The sequence below is a fragment of the Anolis sagrei genome, chromosome X (genome assembly GCF_037176765.1).
Source record: "Anolis sagrei isolate rAnoSag1 chromosome X, rAnoSag1.mat, whole genome shotgun sequence".
Taxonomy (NCBI): domain Eukaryota; kingdom Metazoa; phylum Chordata; class Lepidosauria; order Squamata; family Dactyloidae; genus Anolis; species Anolis sagrei.
In genome coordinates, this window is record NC_090034.1 from 61,267,895 (window position 1) to 61,294,210 (window position 26,316).

General features: G+C 43.7%; 1 protein-coding gene across 2 annotated transcripts; it reads left to right on the forward strand.

The window, feature by feature from the left end:
• The first annotated feature begins 2,110 nt into the window (after positions 1-2,110).
• Positions 2,111-25,579, forward strand: LOC132780906 (zinc finger protein 135-like). 2 transcript variants are annotated; one of them, XM_067473600.1, is made up of 2 exons: positions 2,111-2,200; positions 22,864-25,579. In XM_067473600.1, exon 2 carries the CDS (start codon positions 23,159-23,161, stop codon positions 24,365-24,367), a length of 1,209 nt encoding a protein of 402 aa, XP_067329701.1. In that variant the 5' UTR covers positions 2,111-2,200; positions 22,864-23,158; the 3' UTR covers positions 24,368-25,579. The 2 variants fall into 2 exon arrangements, with proteins under 2 accessions (XP_067329701.1, XP_060640756.2); XM_060784773.2 differs by lacking the exon at positions 2,111-2,200 and adding an exon at positions 14,361-14,416.
• Positions 25,580-26,316: the final 737 nt, after the last annotated feature.

Sequence of the window (26,316 nt, forward strand, 5' to 3'; positions counted from 1 at the left end):
GGTCTCAGGAAGTGAGTGAGGATACTGCAAGTCCCATCATCTATGGTCCATCCTCCTCCAAACCATACCAGGAGATAAGGTGGGTCATGGGGACTCTTGTGTACCAGTTTGGTCATTGGTGTGAGTCCTGGTGGTCTCAGGAAGTGAGTGAGGATACTGTAAGTCCCATCATCTATGGTCCATCCTCCTCCAAACCACACCAGGAGATAGGGTGGGTCATTGGTGTGAGTCCTAGTGGTCTCAGGTTTAGTGGTTTGGTCATTGGTGTGAGTCCTAGTGGTCTCAGTAAGTGAGTGAATATACTGCAAGCCCCCTCCCTCCTGACCTTCCACAAGAGGGTGAAGATGTGGCTTTGTGACCAAGCCTTTAGAGAACTGGTGCAACAGAGACTTGGAACCATGAACAACAACCATTGGAATGTGTTTAACTCTGAATGTATTGTTTTTAAACGTTTTAATTGTTTTTAATGTACTTTTAAATCCCATTTTAATATTTCTTTAAGTGTACATTGTGTTTTAGGGCTTCGAATCATTGCCTGTATGTAAAGCCGTCTTGAGTCCCCTCCGGGGTGGGAAAGAAAGGCGGGTTGGAAATGCCATCAATAAATAAATAAATTTTAATTATAATATATCATATCATATTATATTATCAGAAACCATATTATTATTATTATTATATTATAATTATAACGGCTGATAGACCATATTTTATTATTTTATTATCTATATAAATAAAAATGTAATGTTCATTCGTGCTACCATCAGAACTCAAAAACCACTGGGGGAATTGACACCAAATTTGGACACAAGACACCTAACAGTCCAATTTATGTCCTCCACTCAAAAAAATCGATTTTGTCATTTGGGAATTGTTGTTGATGGGATTTATAGTTCACTTACAATCAAAGAGCATTCTGAACTCCACCAATGATGGAATTGGGCCAAACTTAGCACACAGGGCTCCCATGACCAACAGAAAAAAACTGGAAAGGTGTGGTGGACATTGACCTTGAGTTTGGGAATTATAGTTCACCCACATCCAGAGAGTACTGTGGACTCAAACAATGATGGATCTGGACCAAACTTGGCACGAATATTCCATATCCCCAAATATGAACACAGATGGAGTTTAAGGGGTATAGACATTGACATTTGGGAGTTGTAGTTACTGGGATTTATAGTTCACTACAATCAAAGCGCATTCCGAAACCCAGAAATGACAGAAATGGGGCAAACTTCCCACACAGAACCCCCGTGACCAACAGAAAATACAGGGTTAGTCAAAATGCATAGGCCAATAAGCCATTCAATTGAATGGCTTATTGGCCTATTCATTTTGACTAACCCTGTACTTAAGGCCATCCAATCCAACTCTCTTCACCAGGGCAAGGAAATGTAATCAGAGCCCTCCTGACAAAGAGCCACCCAGCCATCGATATAGATAGATAGATAGATAGATAGATATAGATAGATATAGTATCACAGATTTGAAAGAGACCCTTAAAGAAGGACTATGCTATGTAGGCAAACCAGACACTCTCCACATCAACACTGTCAAAGAAACATCAAGAAATACTGTTTACCCACAAGCAGAAAGGAATTACATATATTAGAAACCAACACTTTCTCATTCCCTTTATTTTCCAGATCACCAGGCTGGGCCACAGGAACGCGTGGCAGGGGACGGCTAGTATAGATATATTATCATAGAGCATATTTTTACTATTATTACAATATTATTATATGATAACACAGGATCATTAGAGCCATTCTATAAATAATAATAATAATGATGATGATGATGATGATGATGATGATGGTGATGATGATGATGATGATGATGATAGGAATACTCCTAATGAGGATGACATCCAGGCTGCAGCAGTTCCTTTGGGAAGACTGGACGCATGCGCAATGAAGGGAGACAGGGCGGGAGGAGGGCGCTTGCTTCCTGAGCCTGCGCGGCTGGCCCCGCCCACTGCGCTCCCTCCCTCCCCTCGGCAACAATCATGCATGAATGCCTAGAAGAACCAAGGCACCTCCTTCTCTCCGATAGACGGCTCTGCTTTGGCCACGCCCCCTTCCCAACGGAAGCTCCTGATTGGCTCCCGCACCCAGGCCAAAGAGAGAGAGGACAGAAGTGCCCGGAGGCCTTCAACACTCACTGTACTTCCGCCCGGACCAGTGGGATTCCTTCCCAGGTGATCTTCAGAGCTCGGGATGCTTGTCTGTTGAAAGGCGCATGTCTGTGTTTTAGATGGATTAGGGATCAGATGGTTTTCCCTGTAATAGGCAGTAAGAGCACCTAGAGCAGTGTTTCTCAACCTGGGGGTCGGGACCCTGAGGGGGTCGCGAAGGGGTGTCAGAGGGGTCGCCAAAGACCATCAGAAAACACAGTATTTTCTGTTGATCATGGGGGTTCAGTGTGGGAAGTTTGGCCCAATTCTATCATTGGTGGGGTTCAGAATGCTCCTTGATTGTAGGTGAACTATAAATCCCAGTATCTACAACTCCCAAATGTCAAAGTCTATTTTCCCCAAACCCCATCAGTGTTCACATTTGGGCATATTGAGTATCCGTGCCAAGTTTGGTCCAGCTCCATCATTGTTTGAGCCCACAGTGCTCTCTGGATGTAGGCGAACTACAACTCCCAAACTCAAGGTCAATGCCCACCAAACCCTTCCAGTATTTTCTGTTGATCATGGGAGTTCTCTGTGCCAACTTTGGTTCAATTCCATTGTTGGTGGGGTTCAGAATGCTCTTTGTTTACATGTTAACTATAAATCCCAGCAACTACAACTCAAATGACAAAATCAATCCCCCCTCCAACCCCACCAGTATTCAAATTTGGGCATACCGGGTATTTGTGCCAAATTTGCTCCAGCGAATGAAAATACATCCTGCATATTAGATATTTACATGGCGATTCATAATGTTAGGGTTATGGTTGGGGGTCACCACAACATGAGGAACTGTATTAAGGGGTCGCGGCATTAGGAAGGTTGAGAACCACTGACCTAGAGCTTCGGAGAGCTTCTGTTCAAACTTCTCAAAGCTCCCTGCTTGAGTGGTAATGGCACGATCATCAGCATAGATGAAGCTCTCTGTCCCTTCTGGCAGTGGCTGGTCATTTGTGTAGATGTTGAACATGGATGGAGCGAGCACGCTCTCCTGAGGCAGGCCGTTCTTCTGTTTCCGCCATCTGCTTCTCTGGCCCTGGGACTCAACAAAAAAGCTCCTGTTTCGTAGCAGGTTTCCTATGAGGCGGGTGAGGTGGTAGTCCTTTGTGATACTATACATTTTTCTCAGGAGGAGGCAGTGGTTCACAGTATCATAGGCTGCTGACAAGTCTATGAAGACAGCTCCTGTGATCTGCTGCCTTTCAAAGCCATCTTCTCTGTGCTGAGTCAGGTTCAGCACTTGCGATGTGCAGCTTTTGCCTTTCCTGAAGCCAGCTTGCTGTGGGATCAGACAGGGGTCTATTTTTTCCGTAATTCTATGCAAAATAAGTCTCTCCAGAACTTTATAGAGGTGGCACAACAGGGAGATTGGTCTGTAGCTTTTTGGGTCATTACAGTCTTTGCCTGGCTTCAAGATTGCGATGACTCTTGCTTTCCTCCAGATTTTGGGGATCTGAGAGGATGCAGTGCAGTTCCCACTGGAGCATTGCAACACACCCAAATACCTGGGATAATAATAATAATAATAATAATACTTTATTTGTACCCTGCTACCATCTCCCCAAGGGACTCGATGCGGCTTACATGAGGCCGAGCCCAGAATACAACAATAAAAGCAATAGCAAAAGTAATACAAACTTTAAATAAAACTCATAAACAGAAAATAGCAATAAACATTAACAATAACACAGCGACTTTTAAAAACTTATGGCAGGGCCAAATGTACTAATTAAAAATTTAAAAAATAATGCTGGGCGTGACCAAGTGACATATAAACAGGATAGAAATTTTGGAGAGAGGTAGAGCGTGCAGACAATCCTAGATCACTACTAAATTATGGGTGTTAAAGTCCAAAACACTTGGAGGGAAGACCCAAGTTGGCCCATGGCTGCGCTAGATCTACATTTATGATATAATATAATACAAACAATAAAATAACTATAATTACCATAAATGTAATAGTAAACGACGTAAAGTAACAAAATGATAAGGATCAGTAACCTATAGGAATTATATTATTACAAGCTTGGGGACTGATCGGTGCCCGGGTTATGCTTATTTGTTTATTTACGAAATTTATATGCCACCCTTCTCACCCCGAAGGGAACTCAGAGCAGCTTACCAGTCATATGTACATAAAACATACTATATTTGTGAGCATAGTACTAATACATCGTTCATAATATAAGTATTATATAATATTATATTGTTGCTGAGGGAGTAGCTCTGATGCCACAGGAGACAAGATGGAACTGTCTTCTTAGCACCTTTCTTTACTCTGGCCCTAGAGTGGCCGTTGGTGCTGGGGGAAGGGCTCTGATGTCGCAGGAGACAAGATGGAACTGTCTTTTCAGCTCCCTTCTTTACTCTAGCCCCAGAGTGGCCGTTGCTGCTGGTTAAGGGCTCTGATGTCGCAGGAGACAAGATGGAACTGTCTTCTCAGCACCCTGCTTAACTCTGGCCCCAGAGTGTCTCTTGGTACTTGGGAAAGGCTCTGATGTCACAGGAGACAAGATGGAACGGGCTTCTTAGCACCCTTCTTTACTCTGGCCCCAGAGTAGCCGTTGGTGCTGGGGAAGGGCTCTGATGTCACAGGAGACAAGATGGAACTTTCTTTTCGGCTCCCTTCTTTACTCTGGCCCCAGAGTGGCCGTTGGTGCTGGGGAAGGGCTCTGATGTCACAGGAGACAAGATGGAACTTTCTTTTCGGCTCCCTTCTTTACTCTGGACCCAGAGTGGCCATTGGTGTTGGGGAAGGGTTCAGACATCACAGGAGACAAGATGGAACTGTCTTCTTAGCACTCGTCTTTACTCTGGCCCCAGAGTGGCCGTTGGTGCTGGGGAAGGGCTCTGATGTCGCAGGAGACAAGATGGAACTTTCTTTTCGGCTCCCTTCTTTACTCTGGACCCAGAGTGGCCATTGGTGTTGGGGAAGGGTTCAGACATCACAGGAGACAAGATGGAACTGTCTTCTTAGCACTCGTCTTTACTCTGGCCCCAGAGTGGCCGTTGGTGCTGGGGAAGGGCTCTGATGTCGCAGGAGACAAGATGGAACTGTCTTTTCAGCTCCCTTCTTTACTCTAGCCCCAGAGTGACCGTTGCTGCTGGTTAAGGGCTCTGATGTCGCAGGAGACAAGATGGAACTGTCTTCTCAGCACCCTGCTTAACTCTGGCCCCAGAGTGTCTGTTGGTACTGGGGAAAGGCTCTGATGTCACAGGAGACAAGATGGAACTGTCTTCTTAGCACCTTTCTTTACTCTGGCCCCAGAGTAGCCGTTGGTGCTGGGGAAGGGCTCTGATGTCACAGGAGACAAGATGGAACTTTCTTTTCGGCTCCCTTCTTTACTCTGGACCCAGAGTGGCCATTGGTGTTGGGGAAGGGCTCAGATATCACAGGAGACAAGATGGAACTGTCTTTACTCTGGCCCCAGAGTGGCCGTTGGTGCTGGGGAAGGGCTCTGATGTCACAAGAGACAAGATAGAACTGTGTCCTCAGCTCCCTTCTTTACTCCGGCCCCAGAGTGGCCGTTTCTGCTGGGGAAGGGCTCTGATGTCGCAGGAGACAAGATGGAACTGTCTTCTTGGCTATCTTCTTTACTCTGGCCCCAGAGTGGCCGTTGTTGCTGGGGGAAGGGCTCTGATGTCGCAGGAGAGAAGATGGAACCCATTCTTCATGGTGGTTGTAGCGGTTTGTGGAAGTGGGTAAAGGAACTGCAAATCCCATCGTCTGTAGTCCACCCTCACACAACCCTCACCAGGACATAAAGTGCATCATAGGGAGTCTGTGTACCAAATGTGGTCCAGGTGCATCATTTGTGGAGGTTGCAATGGTTTCTGGAAGTGAGTGAAGATATTGCAAATCCCATCGTCTCTGGTCCATCCTCCCCCAACCCTTGCCAGGACATGAAGTGTATCATGGAGAGTCTATGTGGCGAGTTTGGTCCTAGTCCATTATTCGTGGGGGTCTCACGAGTCTTTGGATGTGGATGAAGGTACTGCAAATCTCAACATTTGTGGTCCATCCTCCCCCAAACCACACCAGGATGTAAAGTGGGTCACGGGGTGTCTGTGCCAAGTTTGGTCCAGGTCCATCATTCATGGGAGTCGCAGTAGTCTGTGGGAGCCAAATCTGGTGAAGCAACTGCAAATCCCATCATCCATGGTCCATCTTCTAATCTTCATCAGGTGATGTGGGGTATGTTTGCCAAGTTTGGTCCGGGTCCGTCATGTGTGGAGGTCACTGTGGTCTCTGGAAGTGAGTGAAGGTACTGCAAGTCCCATCATCTGTGGTTAGTTGGCCCAGGCCCATCATTGGTTGGGTTGACAGTGCTCTCTGAATGTAGGTGAACTTCAACTCCTATAATGAAAGTCAATTCCCCCCAAACCTGGTCATGAGGGTTCTGCATGCCAAATGTGGTCCAGGTCCATTATCAAAAGGGGTCACAATGCTCTGCCTTGATGCAGGGTGAAATACAACTTCCATCCTGTTGAGTCAGTCCCCCAAACCCCTCCAGTCTGTTCAACTGGTGATCAGTTCCTCTGTGTTTGTTGCGTGCCATAGGAAAAGGTAGGAAAGGTCTAAGGGAGAGGCAATGGGTGGGTGGGGGTAATGGAAATTCCACACCAATTGAGAGATAAAGGAACCCTGGGGTGCCTGTTTGTGGTGGATGAAACACGTCAAATCTTGGATCAAATGCTCAAGATATAAGACTTAAAGAATGGGGAAAGTAAAGAGACAGAACAAAAAAAGGACAAAGTCTTAAAATAAGAAATCCAATGATGAAACAACCACTAAGGAGTAAATGGAAGTCAGTAGCAAAATTCTTTTGTCACTTTTTTTTTCTTTTTCTCTTTCCTTTCTCCTCTCTGGTTCTGGCTTTTCTTTGCTCTTTCTTCCTTATCCTTCTCTCTGTCTTTTTTCCTTTAAATGTTTTATTGTAATGCAAAATCAATCTTATTGCTCCAAATAAAAATCTTGGATGAAATTGTCCCGGAATGGAAGCATTATTGTCAATGGGATCTCCGCACAGCAAGGCAAGGAAACACATCAATCACAGTCTCCTTTAGGCTATCAGCTACTTTATTATACAACTATTTATATTAGAAGCTAAGCACATTGTAAAACTGCTTCCTATCCATTCGGCAGCTACATCGCAAACACAGAACACGTTGTTATCAGCATTAGTCCACACCTCCTGTATTCCAGAGTGACAACGCACTACGCTGCATCCATTGCTCTCTGTACTAAGATTTATGACCTCTCTAGGAATGCTGATTCTCTTCATGGTTCAGTTAACTCTTTCCACACAGGAATTCTCTCGGCACATAGCATTGCATTTTAAACATACAAACACACTTTTAAATCTACATTACACATTTTACAATTACATTTTACAATCAACAATTATTTGGGTGGTGGGCCGTAGTGTTTGGGTTGGACATTGTCAGCGTTTAGGCTACTTGTTCATGGCGGTTACTATAACCAGCAGAGCACAACATGCAACATTCGATGCCAAGACATAAATAAATTATACACACACATAAGCATTAAAATAATTTATCTCGACATTAAAATCCACTATATAATGGATTTCATGGATATTGCGAGTGATGCATTAAGAAGTTGGCCATCTTGGATATTGGCAGGAGGGATATATTAGAGGGCGGCCATCTTCGATATTGGGAAAGGATGGCCATCTTCAATATTGAGAGGGGGGATACATTAATAAGTCGGCCAACTTGGATATTAGTAGAAGAAAGAATTCATTGAGAAGTCTGTCATCTTGATTATTGGGATTCATTAAGTAGGCTGCCATTCTGGATATTGGAAGAGTAAAGGATATATGGAGGTGGCCATCTTGGATATTAGGAGAATAATACATTAATAAGCCATCCATCTTGGATATTGGGAAAGGGCAGTCATCTTGCTTATTGGGAGAAGAAATATGGAGAAGGCAGCCATATTGAATATTGAGAGAGGAAGGGATAGATTAATAAGTCCGGTTTTCCTCTCATTCGTCTGGCAGGTAACCTCTGAATGCACTTTGTGAAGAAGACCCTATGAGAGCTTTGCCATACAGATGACGTGGGACTGAAATGAAGGCTCACTGCACTGGAAAGAATGAGGAATAAGTAGGAGAAAGACATATTTCAAACAACATCCTTGGAGGAAAGGGAGGCTTCTGCTATTAAAAGAGGGTTTGTGGAAAGAGACCAGAAGGCTACAGCAATGTAAAGGCTGAGAAAAGGAAATCCTGTGGTGTTCAGGAGTTCATATCTGTGAACTTTTGGCATAATATTTGAACCATAAATTAAAAAGAATGGAAAATCTCCATCCCTGTTCCACATCACATACAGGAGAGAAGCTGCATAAGCGTATGGACTGTGGGAAACATCAACACACGCATACAGGAGAGAAGCCATATATATGTATGGAATGTGGAAAGAGCTTCAGTCAGAGTGGAGATCTGTATTGTCATCAAAGGCCCCACACAGGGGAGAAGCCTTATCAATGTGTGGAATGTGGAAAGAGCTTCGGTTTGAGTGCAGTTTTGTGTTCCCATCAAAGGACCCACACAGGGGAAAAGCCACATCAATACATAGAATGTGGAAAGAGCTTCAATTGGAGTGGATACTTGTGTTCCCACCAAAGGACCCACACAGGGGAAGACCCGTATGAATGCATGAAATATGGAAAGAGCTTCAATTTGAGTGGACACCTGCATTCCCACCAAAGGTGTGACACAGGAGAGAAGCCTCATCAATGCATGGAATGTGGAAAGAGCTTCAGTTTGAAGGTAAACCTGCGTTCCCATCAAAGGACCCACACAGGGGAGAAGCCATATCAGTGCATGGAATGTGGTAAGAGCTTCAGTCAGAGTGGACACCTGCATTGTCATCTAAGGTCCCACACAGGAGAGAAGCCATATCAATGCATGGAATGTGGAAAGAGATTCAGTCTCAGTGGACATCTGCGTTCCCATCAAAGGACCCACACAGGGGAGAAGCCACATCAATGCATGGAATGTGGGAAGACCTTCAGTCAGAGTGGACACCTTAGTTCGCATCTAAGGTCCCACACAGGGGAAAAGCCGTATCAGTGCAGGGAATGTGGAAAGAGCTTTAGTCAGAGTGGACACCTTAGTTCGCATCTAAGGTCCCACACAGGGGAAAAGCCGTATCAGTGCATAGAATGTGGAAAGAGCTTCAGTCACAGTGGACATTTGCATTCCCATCAATGGACCCACACAGGGGAGAAGCCACATCTGTGCATGGAATGTGGAAAGAGCTTCAGTCACAGTCGAGATCTGCTTCGTCATCAAAGGACCCACACAGGGGAGAAGCCACATCAATGCATAGAATGTGGAAAGAGCTTCAGTGACGGTGGAACTCTGTATCGCCATCAAAGGACCCACACAGGGGAGAAGCCACATCAATGCATGGAATGTGGAAGGAGCTTCAGTCAGTGTTCACATCTGCGTTCTCATCAAAGGACCCACAAACGGCTAGAGGAAGAGACCTGCCTTTGAGTTTCCTAGTCCTGCTAAAAAAAAAATCCCCCAGACAAGGGTCCCATCCCCCTACAGGCAGGCAAAAAATGGAAGAATAGAAGCAAAGAGGAAGTCTGCCACCTTAGTCTCTATCTGTCATGGACCATATTCTGTGTGGCCTGACTCGATTGCTGCTGGGGGCAGGTCTCCCACAGAGGAAGACTCTTCTCAGTATTGCAGCCATTTGTGAAGGGGTTAACCTGACTTCTTCCTCCTCAGGGAAAGTATCATAGACTTCTGGGATGATCTGTGAAAACTTCCTGAAATGAGGACCTGAGTTCTTATGATAAAAGGCTTCTGGAAAAGACTAGTTCTTTGGGAGTAGATATCAGCATACTTCTGGACTGTTGTCCTGGATCTTGAATCCACTGCCTCGGTTTCATTTCTGGACTCTGGCCGTGCTCCTGTAACCCTGATTTGGACTCTGTTGTATCCTGAATCATTGACTCTTAAGTTCTGGACTGACTTCTTGGCTTGATTTATGGACTTCGGTTTGGATATCTGCCTATCTGGCTTGACTTTTGAACTCTGACTTTGGTTTGTATTCTTGCATTCTTAGTTGTTATATTATGACCTCTGATGAATGAACTCCTGGCACCTGACAGTTGGACTGTAACCTTGGCGGTTGCTTATTCTTGTTCCTTATCTATCTCCATAGTACTTGGCTTGTCTGCATTAACTGGACTTTTAACCTTGCTTTGTATGCTGCCATTGTATGTTCTTTTGGTCATGGGTGGTCTGTGTGCTAGGTCTGGTCCAGGTCCGTCATTCGTGGGGGTTGCAGTGGTCAGTGGGAGGTGAATTGGGTGAAGGTACTGAATATCTCATTGTCTGTGGTCCACCCTCCCCCAAACCGCACCAGGTTGTGAAATGGGTCATGGGTCTGTGTGGCAAGTTTGGTCCTGGTCCGTGGGGGTCGCAGTGGACTGTGGGAGGCGAATCAGGTGAAGGTACTGCATCTCCGTGGTCCGTCCTCCCCCAAAATGCACCAGGACGTAAAGTGGGTCATAGGGGTCTGTGTGGCAAGTTTGGTCCAGGTCCATCATTGTTTGGGGGTCACAGGGGTCTCTGGAACTGCAAATCCCATCATCCCACAGGGAGGAGGAAGCAAGCTTGTTTTCTGCTTCCTTGGAGACTAGGACGCAGAACAGTGGCTTCAAACTACAAGAGAGGAGATTCCATCTGAACATGAGGAAGAACTTCCTGACTGTGAGAGCCGTTCAGCAGTGGAACTCTCTGCCCCGGAGTGTGGTGGAGGCTCCTTCTTTGGAAGCTTTTAAGCAGAGGCTGGATGGCCATCTGTCAGGGGTGATTTGAATGCAATATTCCTGCTTCTTGGCAGGGGGTTGGACTGGATGGCCCATGAGGTCTCTTCCAACTCTTTGATTCTATGATTCTATGATTCTATCCATGGCAAGTGTGGTCTAGATCCATCATTGGTTGGGTTCACATCTAAGAATGCCCCCTGCAATGCTCCTTAGGAAGTCATTCTTTAATTTTCGTACACTCACCCAATTTGTAGCCTTTTCCCAAGATAGGAAGTGATCCCCAACCACTTCCTGTTTGCTAAAATGGCCCACATTGGCCAAGAACCACTCTCCTTGCAAGGTCATTCATTTATTCCTCATTTTAAAGTCTTTTTCAAAACAGGAAGTGGTATGGAGTCATTTCCTGTTTTCTAAAAATGGTCCAAATGGTAAAAAGTCATCCAAAAATCCCCCTTCCCACATTCCTTAGGAAGTCTTTCTTCAAAATTGCCCAAACTGGCCACAGGTAATTCAAAAATGCCCCCAGGGTCTTTAGGAAGTCATTCTTCAATTTCCTTAAAATTGCCCAAATTTCAGGCTTTTTCCAAGGAAGGAAATGGTCAAAGGCGGTCCAAAAATGCCCCCTTCCCACATTCCTTGGGAAGTTTTTCTTCAACAAGTTCTTGTGGGTTTTTTCGGGCTATATGGCCATGTTCTAGAGGCATTCTCTCCTGACCTTTCACCTGCATCTATGGCAAGCATCCTCAGAGGTGAGGTCAGATAGCTGACAATTGTAGGAAGTGACCAAGGACTTTTTCTTGTTTGCGAAAAACCACCCAAATTGGCGAATTTGGAACTACCTGCTACCCATTAGCAGGTAGTTCCGCAATTCACCCAATTTTAGACTTTTCCCCAAATCAGGAAGTGACCTGGATCCACTTTCTGTTTGCTCAAAATTCTTACCTTTGGTACTGAAGGCTGAGGTCTTGGGAGTATGCAACGGCGCCATCTGAATCTGGGCCAAAGGGCTCCTGGGGATTAAAATATATGTATATAAATATAAATTTATTGGGGTGAAAATATATATAATATGCATATTATAATAAAGTATTCAGTTAAAATAGATTAATTATAATAAATACTAGCTTGGGGACCTGGAGGTGCCCGGGTTATTTGAGAAAGGCATTGTTTGTTTTTGGATGTGAGGTAATATAACTTACCACTATTTATAAGAAAAGCGCCTGTCTTTGCTTTTATTCTGTATTAATGTTTGCATTAGAAATTGCATAAGGATGTGGATGAACTATAACTCCCAGATTCACAGGACAATCACCTGCCCGTATTCACAGTTGGCCATGTTGGGTCTGTGCTAAGTTTGGTCCAGGTGTAAAGTGCGTCATGGAGAGTCCGTGTGGTAAATTTGGTCCAGGTCTGTTGTTTGTGGGGGATGTAATAGTCTCTGGAAGTGATTGATGGTACTGCAAATCCATCATCCATGGCAAGTGTGGTCCAGATCCATCCTTGGTTGGGTTCACAGTGCATGGATGTAGGTGTACTGCAGCTCCCATAACTCAAGATCAATTTCCCCAAACCTCTTGTTCAGTTGCTGATTAATTCCTCTTTTGCTGTGTGCCATAGAAAAGGGTAGGAAAGAGTTAAGGGAAAGGCAGTGGGTGGGTTCATGCAAATTTCACAGCATTGGAAAGAGTAAGGAACCCTGAGATGTCCATTTTGGAGGAAAAGCAGAACATCTAGGTTCTGGAAGAAAAACAGAACATCTCAGTTCGGCCCTATGTCCCAGCAACAAAACTGAGACGGAATCCAACCAATTAAACCGGGATTTGTTGGTCCTTTTGTTCTTAAGAGTACGAGTGCCTTACTGAAAGTCTAAGCCGCCTTGGAGAGCTATTAAATCAATTAAATGACTCACAAACACCAAAAAGAGACTCTATGGACATATCACGGGCAAAATGCTCATTTGGTGAATGTTGCCCTTTTGGGCAATATCCTGACGGCACTTGTCCATGGTCAAACCAGAAACCTGGGAAGGCCACCGAGGCAGACCCGCCTCAATGGAGGGTATGAATTTAAAATTGTTCATAACATCACAAATCCAACCCATCCGGCCAAAAATGTGGCTAGTCAAGATATTACAGCATTTATATTGTGTAAATGCTATTTTAAATTGTAAGTCGCTCGGAGCACCTTGGTGGAGAGCGAATAATTAAGAAATTTATTTATTTACCTTGCTTATATACCGCTGTTCTCAGCTCGAAGGCGACTCACAGCGGTTCACAACAACAAGAGACAGCAAAATTCAATAATTACAGTATAAAAGCAGTTATCAACTCAATAGAGTTGCATAATTAATAACAATAAACAATTATCAATTAACAATTATCAATTAATAAAGTGAAGTGAAGTGATATATTTATTATTATTATTTGAAACACAACAGGAGTCCACAGCAGACACTGCTGGCTGTTGAATTGGATCACATGTCGGACACTTCCTAAGTGTCTAGGACAGTGTTTCTCAACCTGGGGGTCGGGACCCCTGGGGGGGGGTCACGAGGGGGTGCCAAAGGGGTCACCAAAGACCATCAAAAACAGTATTTTCTGTTGATCATGGGGGTTCTATGTGGGAATTTTGGCCAAATTGTATCCTTGGTGGGCTTCAGAATGCTCTCGGATTGCAGGTGAACTATAAATTCCAGCAACGATAACTCCCAAATGTCAAGGTCTATTTTCCCCAAACTCCACAAAGTGTTCCCATTTGGGCATATTGAGTATTCGTGCCAAGTTTGGTCCAGATACATCATTGTTTGACTTCACAGTGTTTTCTGCATGTAGGTGAACTACAACTCCCAAACTCAAGGTCAATGCCCACCAAACTCTTCCAGCATTTTCTGTTGGTCCATGGGAGTCCTGTGTGCCAAGTCTGGCTCAATTGCATCGTTGGTGGAGTTCAGAATGCTCTTTGAATTTAAATGAACTATAAATCCCAGCAACTACTACTCCCAAATGACAAAATAAATCCCCCCAACCCCACCAGTATTCAAATGTGGTCCAGTGAATGAAAATACATCCTGCATATCAAATATTTACATTATGATTCATAACAGTAGCAAAATTACAGTTAAGAAGTAGCAACAAAAATAATGTTGTGGTTGGGGGTCACCACAACATGAGGAACTGCATTAAGGGGTCGCAGCATTAGGAAGGTTGAGAAACACTGGGCTAGAAGAAGCAAGGCACCTCCTCCTCCCCTCAGAGAGACGGCTCCGTTTGGCCACGCCCCCTTCGCCCTATAGTCTTCTGATTGGGTCCCGCAGCCAGGGGAGCCAATCAGGGGAGAAGTCCCACCTCCCCCTTCGGGCGCCATCTTGCGACCGGGCGGAAGTCTAGCGAGGACGGGAGGCGGAGAGGAAGAATGAGCAGGTAAAGTCCCTTCGGCAGGAGAGATTTACATGGCTATAGATCAGCCATGTGCAAACTTGGGCCCTCCAAGTGTTTTGGACTTCAACTCCCATAATTCCTAACAGCTTCAGTCCCCTTCGCTTAAGGTCCTGAGCCTGTTAGGAATTGTGGGAGTTGAAGTCCAAAACACTTGGAGGGAAGACCCAAGTTGGCCCATGGCTGCTATAGATCTACATTTATGATATAATATAATACAAACAATAAAATAACTTTATCACTTTTATTTATTTATCGTGTCAGTGCAACCAGTCGATTATATTACATTTCTAACAGAACAAAGAGAGAAAAAAACAAAACAGAAAAATACAAATTGTGTGTTTGGTAGTTGATTAAATGTCCTTTGACCAGTATCTGGCCACTTGGAGTGCTTCTGGTGTTGCTGCAAGAAGGTCCTCCATCGTGCATGTGGCAGGACTCAGGTTGCATTGCAGCAGGTGGTCCAGTGGTTTGCTCTTCTCCACACTCGCATGTCGAGGATTCCACTTTGTAGCCCCATTTCTTGAGGTTGGCTCTGCATCTCGTGGTGTCAGAGCACAGTCTGTTCAGCGCCTTCCAAGTCGCCCAGTCCTCTGTGTGTCTCTCATTTGGTATCAGCCATTGGTTGAGGTTCTGGGTTTGAGCCTGCCACTTTTGGACTCTCGCTTGCTGAGGTGTTCCAGCGAGTGTCTCTGTAGATCTTAGAAAACTATGCCTAGATTTAAGTCGTTGACGTGCTGCCTGGTACCCAAACGGGATGAGCTGGAGATGTCTCTTCCTTGGTCCTTTCACTATTGGCTGCTACTTCCCGGCAGATGTCAGGTGGCGCAATACTGGCTAAACAGTGTAATTTCTCCAGTGGTGTAGGGTGCAGACACCCCGTGATAATGCAGCATGTCTCATTAAGAGCCACATCCACTGTTTTAGCGTGGTGAGATGTGTTCCACACTGGGCATGCGTACTCAGCAGCAGAGTAGCACAGCGCAAGGGCAGATTATTATTATTATTATTATTATTAACTTTATTTGTACCCCGCTAGCATCTCCCGAAGGACTTAATGCGCCTTACAAAGGCCAAGGCCTCAAAACACAACATAACAATACAACACTTAAAGCAAATTAAAAACAATTAAAGCAATATTAAACAACAAGCAATAAACAATACAACACGACACTATAAAACTGGGCCAGGCCAGAGTAATGGGTACAGGATTAAAAGTGCTGATGTGACAGGTGATATGTAACGGTTATAGGGTAAGTGCAGTGTGCGGTGTGCAGCAATCTTAGTTCTAATAAAGTGCTTCTGGGACTTGTTATTGGAGATTCCTATTCTGGAAAGGCACATCGGAACAGCCAGGTCTTCAAGTTCTTCCTAAAGACTGCCAATGTATAGATACAGTGAAGATGTCTTCACTGTATCTGGTTGTGATCCCCAGGTTGTGCCAGTCAGCTTTCATATGATATTGTTTCTGGCACCCACCTTTTTTTTTGATGTTCAGGCAGTGCTTCTTGTAGGTAAGAGCACGGTCCAGAGTGACTCCCAGGTATTTGGGTGTGCTGCAATGCTCCAGTGTGATTCCTTCCCAGGTCATCCTCAGAGCTCGGGATGCTTCTCTGTTCTTGAGATGAAAGGCACATGTCTGTGTTTTAGATGGGTTGGGGATCAGCTGGTTTTCCCTGTAATAGGCAGTAAGAGCACCTAGAGCTTCAGAAAGCTTCTGTTCAACCATCTCAAAGCTCCCTGCTTGAGCAGTGATGGCACGATCATCAGCATAGATGAAGCTTTATCACTACCATAAATGTAATAATAAATGACATAAAGTAACAAAATAAAATGATAAGGATCAGTAGCCTAAAGTAATCATATTATTACCAGCTTGGAGACCCAGCGGTGCCTGGGTTATATGGAAAAGGCATTGTCTGTTTTGGGGTCTAGTGACACTATTTAATAGTAATGCTACTGATAATGTATTGTCGAAGGCTTTCATGGCCGGAATCACTGGGTTGTTGTAGGTTTTTTCGGACTATATGGCCATGTTCTAGAGGCATTCTCTCCTGAAGTTTCACCTGCATCTATGGCAAACATCCTCAGAGTTAGTGAGGTCTGTTGGAACTAGGATAATCTATATATATAAAAATGCTCTGTGCATAATGAGTACCTTAAAAACAAAAGAACCAATGAACGAAATCACACCAAATTTGGCAACAAAACATCTCACAACACAAGGAGTGACCATCACTCAAAAAATTATGATTTTGTCATTTGGGAGTTGTAGTTGCTGGGATTTATAGTTCACCTACAATCAAAGAGCATTCTGAACTCCATCAACGATGGAATTGAACCAAACTTGGCACACAGAACTCTCCTGATTAACAGAAAATACTGGAAGGGTTTGATGGGCATTGACCTTGAGTTTGGGAGTTGTAGTTCACCTACATCCATAAGGCACTGTGGACTCAAACAATGATGGATCTGGACCAAACTTGGCACGAATACTCCATATGCCCAAATGTGGACACAGATGGAGTTTGGGGGAAAGAGACCTTGACATTTGGGAGTTGTAGTTACTGGGATTTATAGTTCACCTACAATCAAAGAGCATTCTGAACCCCACCAATGACAGATTTCGGGCAAACTTCCCACACAGAACCCCATGACCAACAGAAAATAATCAAGGCCATACAGTCCAACCCCCTTCACCAAGGCAAGAAAACGTAATCAAAGTCCTCCTGACAAAGAGCCATCCAGCCATAGATGATAGATAGATAGATAGATAGATAGATAGATATGATTCACACACACATTGATATAGTATCATAGATTTGAAAGGGACCCCTACAGAAAGACAATGATATGTTGCATGTTCCAGAGTAGGCAAACCAGACAATCTCCACATCAACACTGACAAACAAACAGCAAGAAATACTGTTTACCCACAAGTATAAAGACATGACATATATTAGAAACCAACACTTTCTCATTACTTTATTTTCCAGATCAACAGACTGGGCCACAGCAGCGTGTGGCAGGGGACAGCTAGTGGGTTTATATATCTGGGTGGGACAAAGAACTCTTGTCTGTTGGCACTAGGTGTGAATGTTTCAACTGACTACCTTGATTAGCATTTGATGGCCTGGCAGTTGTTTGGTGTGGTGATTAGAAGTGCCTGATTGTTCCCTCTCTGTTGTTTTGCTGTTGTTATTTTAGAGTTTTTTTAATACTGGTAGCCAGATTTTGTTAATTTTCATGGTTTCCTCCTTTCTGTTGAAATTGTCCACATGCTTATGGATTTCAATGGCTTCTCTGTGTAGTCTGACATGGTGGTTGTTGGTGTGGTCCAGCATTTCTGTGTTCTCAGATAATATGCTGTGTCCAGGCTGGTTCATCAGGTGCTCTGCTATGGCTGACTTCTCTGGTTGAAGTAGTCTGCAGTGCCTTTCATGTTCCTTGATTCGTGTCTGGGCAATGCTGCGTTTGGTGGTCCCTCTGTAGACTTGTCCACAGCTGCATGGTATACGGTAGACTCCTGCAGAGGTGAGAGGATCCCTCTTGTCCTTTGCTGAACGTAGCATTTGTTGGATTTTCTTGGTGGGTCTGTAGATACTTTGTATGTTGTGTTTCCTCATCAACTTCCCTATGCGGTCAGTGGTTCCCTTGAGGTATGGCAAGAACACTTTTCCTCTGGGTGGATCTGTTTTAGAGCAATTTAGAATGGCTGAACCCTCATGACCAACAGAAAATACTGTGTTTTCTCATGGCCTTTGGCAACCCCTCTGACATCCCCTCGGGTACCGACCCACAGGTTGAGAAACACTGATCTAGACACTATGCTCCTATTGATGCAGGCCAAAATCCCATTCGAATCCTGCCAAAGAAGAGAATTAGGTTGGAAAATCTGGCCCCATTATAAAGAAATAATAAAGAAAGAAGGTGAATAAATAATTCTAAAAACGCAACAGGAAATAAAATTTCATATCCAAACATGACCTGGTTTCAATACAGACAGATTCAGGAACATTTTATCAAAGATAAAAAATTAGGATTTGTGATAGAAGAAAGTAGTTGGGATAGAATAATGAGGACAGAAAAAACCCGATATCTATACTATATAAAAAATAATTGGAATGGAGCACAGAAGAAGAAGGAATTAAAGAGTGTATGATAAAATGGGCAAAGAATATTGGAAGATCTATAGGATTAGATGAATGGAAGACCATATGGAATAAGAAATTGAAATATATGCGTGCCTATGATCTAAAACAGTGTTTCTCAACCTGGGGGTCGGGACCCCTGGAGGGGTCGCGAGGGGGTGTCAGAGGGGTCACCAAAGACCACCACAAAAAACAGTATTTTCTGTTGGTTATTGAGATTCTATGTGGGAAGTTTGGCCCAATTCTATCGTTGGTGGGGTTCAGGGTGCCCTTTGATTGTAGGTGAACTATAAATCCCAGCAACAACTCCTCCCAAATGTCAAGGTCTATTTTCCCCAAACTCCATCAGTGTTCACATTTGGGCATATTGAGAATTCGTGGCAAGTTTGGTCCAGATCCATAATTGTTTGAGTCCACAGTGTTCTCTTGATGTAGGTGAACTACAACTCCCAAAACTCAAGGTAAATGCCCACCAAACCCTTCCAGTATTTTCTGTTGGCCATGGGAGTTCTGTGCGCCAAGTTTGATTCAATTCCATCGTTGGTGGAGTTCAGAATGCTCTTTGATTGTAGGTGAACTATACATCCCAGCAACTACAACTCCCACAGGACAAAATCAATACCCCAATACTCCAATCCCACCAGTATTCAAATTTGGGTGTATTGGGTATTTGTGCCAAATTTGGTCCAGTGAATAAAATACATCCTGCATATCAGATATTTACATTACTATTCACAACAGCAGCAAAATGACAATTATGAAGTAGCAATTAAACTAATTTTATGGTTGGGGGTCACCATAACACGAGGAAGCATATGAAGGGGTCGTGGCATTAGGAAGGTTGAGAACCACTGATCTAAAAGAAAATTGGACAAAAATGTTCTAAAGATGGCACATGACACCACATAAATTAGGGAGGTATTATAAGAATATAAATTCAAAATGTTGGAAATGTGGAGAAGTGGAAGGAACCTTCTACCATATGTGGTGGCAGTGCAAGAAAGCAAAACGCTACTGGGAAGTCATACAGGAAAGTCTGCAAAAAATATCGAAGACTAACATACCACTTAAACCCGAAATATTTCTACTGGGAATTTCAGACAAAACATTGAGAGTATTATAGAAAAAAACTTTTATTCCTTTCCACAACCGCTGCTAAAATTTGTTATGTGAGATTACAGCAAAAAAAAAGAAATACCCACAATTGATGAGTGGAAAAGGAAAATTATGGATGTAAGAAATATGGACAGGCTAAGTTATTTATTACAAAAACATAAAGGGATAATAGAAAAAGAGACAGATTGGGTATTGATAAATGAATATTTAAAATAAGAAATAAAAAGTAGGATATGAATAATTATAGAACCGCCCCATAAATTCCAAAAATAAGGGGGGAAATGAAAGAGAAAAGGAAGGAAAATAGACAGAAGAAGGAAAAGGAAGAGGCCCTCCTCGAAGTTTCCTGGAAGTCGGACCGAAGAAAAAGAGAACTGTAGTTTTTGTTTTTTATTTTTATTTTGTATTTCTCTATTCTTTCTTTTTCTCTCTCTCTCTTTCCTCTTCCTTCTCTTTCTCTGCTCTTTTTTTCTTCTACTACTACTTTGACTTCCTATTTTCTTGGATTTTAAACCTTGCAACTAATCTTTCTTTTAAATTAAGATGTATTATGAAAACATTCAGTAAAGATTATATATATATATATATTTAAAAGATCATATGGGGAGGCCCTGCTCTTGGTTGCGTCAGCCTTCTCAGCGGTGACCCCACGGCTGTAGAACTCACTCCCCAGCGATTTGGCTTCTTCCCTCCTTTTAGGAAGAAGGTTAAATCATGGCTCTGGGACCAGGTCTTTGGACAGCAAGCATGACAGCATCTTAGATGTTGAACTGGACTGAAGTTGGCTATATGGTTGATGACAATGTTTTAACATGTTTTTAACTTAATATTTTATTTACTGTTTTAAACTGTTGTTGTTTGTGTTTATATTTGTATTGTATTGAGGCTTCGAAGGGCGGGATAGAAATATTGGAAATAAATAAATAAAATAAATGAATGTGTTCCAAGCCCATTATCAAAAGGGATCACAATGCTCTGGCTTGATGCAGGGTGAACTAGAACTTCCATCCTGTTGAGTCAGTCCCCCAAACCCCTCCAGTATGTTCAGCTGTTGATCATAGAATCATAGAATCAAAGAGTTGGAAGAGACCTCATGGGCCATCCAGTCCAACCCCCTGCCAAGAAGCAGGAATATTGCATTCAAATCACCCCTGACAGATGGCCATCCAGCCTCTGTTTAAAAACTTCCAAAGAAGGAGCCTCCACCACACTCCGGGGCAGAGACTTCCACTGCTGAACGGCTCTCACAGTCAGGAAGTTCTTGTTTTTGATAAATCCATGTTGACTATTAGCGATGACCGCATTTGTTTCTAAGTGTTTGCAGACCACTTCCTTAACAATCTTTTCCAGAATCTTGCCTGGTATCGACGTGAGGCTGACCGGACGGTAATTGTTTGGGTCATCCTTTTTTCCCTTCTTGAAGATTGGGACCACATTGGCCCTCCTCCAATCTGCTGGAACTTCTCTCGTTCTCCAAGAACTTCCAAAGATGATTGCCAATGGTTCCGAAATGACTTCCGCTAGTTCCTTCAGTACTCTTGGGTGTAGTTGATCTGTCCCTGGGGACTTGAACTCATTTAGAGTGGCCAGGTATTCCTGGACGACTTGTTTCCCAATTTGGGGTTGGATGTCCTCTAATCCCTCATCCACTCCATCTTGCTGACCATCTTGAGGTTGAAGATGACTTTCTTTTTGTGAGAAGACCGAGGCAAAGAAGGCATTAAGTAGTTCTGCCTTTTCCCTATCCCCTGTCAGCATTGCCCCATCTTCTCCTCGAAGAGGCCCTATCGCCTCCTTGTTTTTCATTTTTCTACTGACATAAGAAAAGAAGCCCTTTTTTATTGTTTTTAATGTCCCTGGCAAGCCTGAGCTCGTTTTGTGCTTTAGCCTTGCGGACCTTTTCCCTACAGATGTTGGCTATTTGTTTGAATTCTTCTTTGGTGATTTCTCCCTTTTTCCACTTCTTGTGCATGTCTCTTTTAGCACAGTTAGAAGTTCTTTGGACATCCATTCTGGCTTCTTTGCACTTGTCCTATTTTTTCTCTTTGTTGGCACAGTTTGCAATTGTGCCTTGAGTATTTCACACTTGAGAAATTCCCATCCATCCGTAACTCAATTCCTCTGTGTTTGCTGTGTGCCACAGGAAAGGGTTGGAAAGGTTTAAAGGAGAGGCAGTGGGTCATGGAAATTCCACACCAATGGAGAGAGAAAGGAACCCTGGGGTGCCTGCCTGTGGTGGATGAAACACATTAAATCTTGGATCAAATTCTCAAGATATAGGACTTAAAGAATGGGGAAAGTAAAGAGACAGAACATAAACAGGACAAAGTCTTAAAATAAGAAATCAATGATGAAACAAACACTAAGGAGTAGATGGAACTCGGTAACAACATTCTTTTGTCATTTTTACCTCTTTTCTCCTCCCTTTCTTCTCTCTGTTTCCGGCTTTTCTTTGCTCTTTCTTCCTTATCCTGCTCTCTATCTTTGTTCCTTTAAATGTTTTATTGTAATGCAAAACCAATGTTTTTGTTCCTAATAAAAACCTTGGATGAAATTGTCCCGGATGAAAGCATTCTTTGTGTGGTGGGCCGTAGTGTTTGGGAAGGACATTGTCAGCGTTTAGGCTTCTTGTTCATGGCAGCCACTATAACCTGCAGAGCACAACATACAAATGGAAACATTCAATGCCAGGGCATAAATCAATTATACACATACATAAGCATAAAAATAATTTATCTCGACATTCAAATCCACTGTATAATGGATTTCATGGATATTGCGAGTGATCCATTAAGAAGTCGGCCATCTTGGATATTGGCAGGAGGAATATATTGAGAGGGTGGCCATCTTCGATATTGATTGGGGGGATACATTAATAAGTCAGCCAACTTAGATATTAGTAGAAGGGAGAATTCATTGAGAATTATTGGGATTCATCAAGTATGCAGCCATCCTGGATATTGGAAGAGTAAAGGATATATGGAGAAGGTGGCCATCTTGGATATTAGGAGAATGATACATTAATAAGCCATCCATCTTGGATATTGGGAAAGGGCAGTCTTCTTGCATATTGGGAGAAGAAATATGGAGAGGGCAGCCATATTGAATATTGAGAGAGGAAGGGTTAGATTAATAAGTCTGCTTTTCCTTTCATTCGTCTGGCAGGTAACCTCTGAACGCACCTTGTGAAGAAGACTCTATGGGAGCTTTGCCATAGGGATGCCTTTGGACTGAAATGAAGGCTCACTGCACTGGAAAGAAAGAGGAATAAGTAGGAGAAAGACATATTTCAAGCAACATCCTTGGAGGAAAGGGAGGCTTCTGCTATTAAAAGAGGGTTTGGGGAAAGAGACCAGAAGGCTACGGCAATGTGAAGGCTGAGAAGAGGAAATCTTGTGGTGTTCACAGAGTTCATATCTGTGAACTTTTGGCATAATATTTGAACCATAAATTAAAAAGAATGGAAAACCTCCATCCCTGTTCCACATCACGTACAGGGGAGAAGCTGCATAAGTGTATGGACTGTGGGAAACATCAACACACTCATACAGGAGAGAAGCCATATATATGCATGGAATGTGGAAAGAGATTCAGTCGGAGTGGAGATCTGTGTCGCCATCAAAGGACTCACACAGGGGAGAAGCCGTATCAATGTATGGAATGTGGAAAGAGTTTCAGTCTGATTGCAGTTCTGCGTTCCCATCAAAGGACCCACACAGGGGAAAAGCCATATCAATGCATAGAATGTGGAAAGAGTTTCAATTGGAGTGGATACTTGTGTTCCCACCAAAGAACCCACACAGGGGAAAAGCCATATCAATGCATGAAATGTGGAAAGACCTTCAGTTTGAGTGGACATCTGCATTCCCACCAAAGGACCCACACAGGGGAAAAGCCACATAAATGCATGGAGTGTGGAAAGAGCTTCAATGAGAGTGGACAGCTGCATTCCCATGAAAGGACCCACACAGGAGAGAAACCATATCAATGCATGGAATGTGGAAAGAGCTTCAGTTTGAAGGTAAACCTGCATTCCCATCAAAGGACCCACACAGGGGAGAAACCTTATCAATGCATGGAATGTGGTAAGAGCTTCAGTCAGAGTGGACACCTTAGTTCCCATCTAAGGTCCCACACAGGGGAGAAGCCATATCAGTGCATGGAATGTGGAAAGAGATTCAGCCACAGTGGACATCTGCGTTCCCATCAAAGGACCCACACAGGGGAGAAGCCACATCAATGCATGGAATGTGGGAAGACCTTCAGTCAGAGTGGACACCTTAGTTCGCATCTAAGGTCCCACACAGGGGAAAAGCCGTATCAGTGCATGGAATGTGGAAAGAGCTTCAGTCACAGTGGACATTTGCATTCCCATCAATGGACCCACACAGGGGAGAAGCCACATCAGTGCATGGAATGTGGAAAGAGCTTCAGTCACAGTAGAGATCTGCTTCGTCATCAAAGGACCCACACAGGGGAGAAGCCACATCAATGCATAGAATGTGGAAAGAGCTTCAGTGACGGTGGAACTCTGTATCGCCATCAAAGGACCCACACAGGGGAGAAGCCACATCAATGCATGGAATGTGGAAAGGGCTTCAGTCAGAGTGCACATCTGCGTTCTCATCAAAGGACCCACACACGGCTAGTGGAAGAGACCTGCCTTTGAGTTTCCTAGTTCTGCTCAGAAAAACAAATCCCCCAGACAAGGGTCCCATCCCCCCACAGGCAGACAAAGTATGGGAGAATGGAAGCAAAGAAGAAGGCTACCACCGTACTCTCTATCTGTCATGGATCATAGTCTGTGTGACCTGACTTGATTGCTGCTGGGGGCAGGTCTCCCACAGAGGAAGACTCTTCTCAGTATTGCAGCCATTTGTGAAGGGGTTAACCTGACTTCTTCCTCCTCAAGGAAAGGCCGCCAGCCTGTGTAGATATTCCACCAATAAATATAAAGGATGTTTAATTCTGTTGCCACCATAAAATGTAAAGGAATGAATCCGTCAGGCAAGGGTGTTTTAAATATCTTTGCCACCTTTTCCGTTCATGAGCCTTGATTATTTAAGTTGAGACTTAGAGATTGAGAGCAAGACTCTGCTTAAAGCAAAACAGTAACTGTTGGTTTATTTATATCCTTCGAGTTACATAAGTGTGATGGTTTCAAGAGTATATATACAGTATGGACTTCTGGTGGGCAATGATGGCGACAGGCTGGATTTGCTGAGGGGTCTCAGTAGGTCAAACCGCTTTTGCTGATCGGGTAAAGCTTTTAGCTCCCCTCTCTCTGTGGATCAAGCCGGAGAGGGATGCCAAGTCGGCAGGAACTTTCCTACGATCCCAAGAACCCTTTTTCCCCAAGGGAGAGGGTCGAGAGGGTCCGGAGATTCCAAGACAAGGCGGGAAGCGGGTTAAAATATCCGCAATCACTGTCTGCCCTGCCCATTTTAAATTAAAAGAAACAAGATAGAAAACAAAGAAGAGACTGTAGTGGATCCTAAGCAGAACACGTAAGTCTCCCTCAAGAAAGAATAAGTTCTCTTCCTTCTGAGATAATGGGACAAATCTAAAAGATAAGAAGGAAAAGGTGAAATTGAAGGAGGGTTGCACCAAGGAGAGGTAAAGTGTAATTGCTGGGAGAGAAAAGGAGTAGTAGAAGAGTGGATTGAATGAAATTGAAAGAATTTTATGATTTTTATGAAATCCGGCCCAAAAATTAATGAATTAATATAAAAACAGATCAATTTCTAAATAATTACAATCAATTAATTATCGGGTATATTTTATATAACGAAGCAACTAAACTGAAGTATTGAATTAGAAACTTGAAGCTAGAAAACATAGTATTGTGGGGTAAAAGAATCACAGGGAAACTGACCTTGAAAGCCAGTTTCCCTGTGATTCTTTTACCCCACAATACTAGTTGCTTCTGCGACTAGAGACAGACTTTATGAGAGTGGAGGCCAGGGTGTGGGTGGCCATACTCAACCTCTGGCTCAGACTATCCCGTGCACCCTTTGATCTCGCCCCACTAACCATGAAGGATGACTTCCAATCCACATGGAAGTAGGCGGTAGCATCCAAAATCGCCTCATTGGGATTTTCTCCAGGTCTACTATTTGCTATGGATTACAATCAAGCCAAAGCACTTATTAAACAACGTATCACAGACACAGAGCGCCAACTAGATCTGGCCTCGGTTCCAACCTTCCTTATCAATGAAGACAGCAGATATCTTGCCTCCCCTATGGCATATTTAACAAACTTAGAGGTTCCCATTCATTGAAGGGCTTTCACCCTGGCCCGATGCCACGCTCTCCCATCAGCTGTACTCGAAGGCCGCTACCGGAAGGTCCCTTTCCCAGAGAGACTCTGCCCCTGTGACTCGGGTCATGTAGAAACAATAGAACATGTGCTCCTTCAGTGCCCGTTCTACAGGGATATCCATGCCAGGCTTATCTTACCTCTGTTATACAAGCACCCAGGCCATTCAGGACAATTTTATACCTCTATGCTACTTGCAGATATTAATTCAGCTACAACCTACAATGTTGCAAAGTTCTGTGCAGCAGCATACAAAATCCATCAGGGAATGTCTAGTCCCAAAAGTTAACTGTGTGT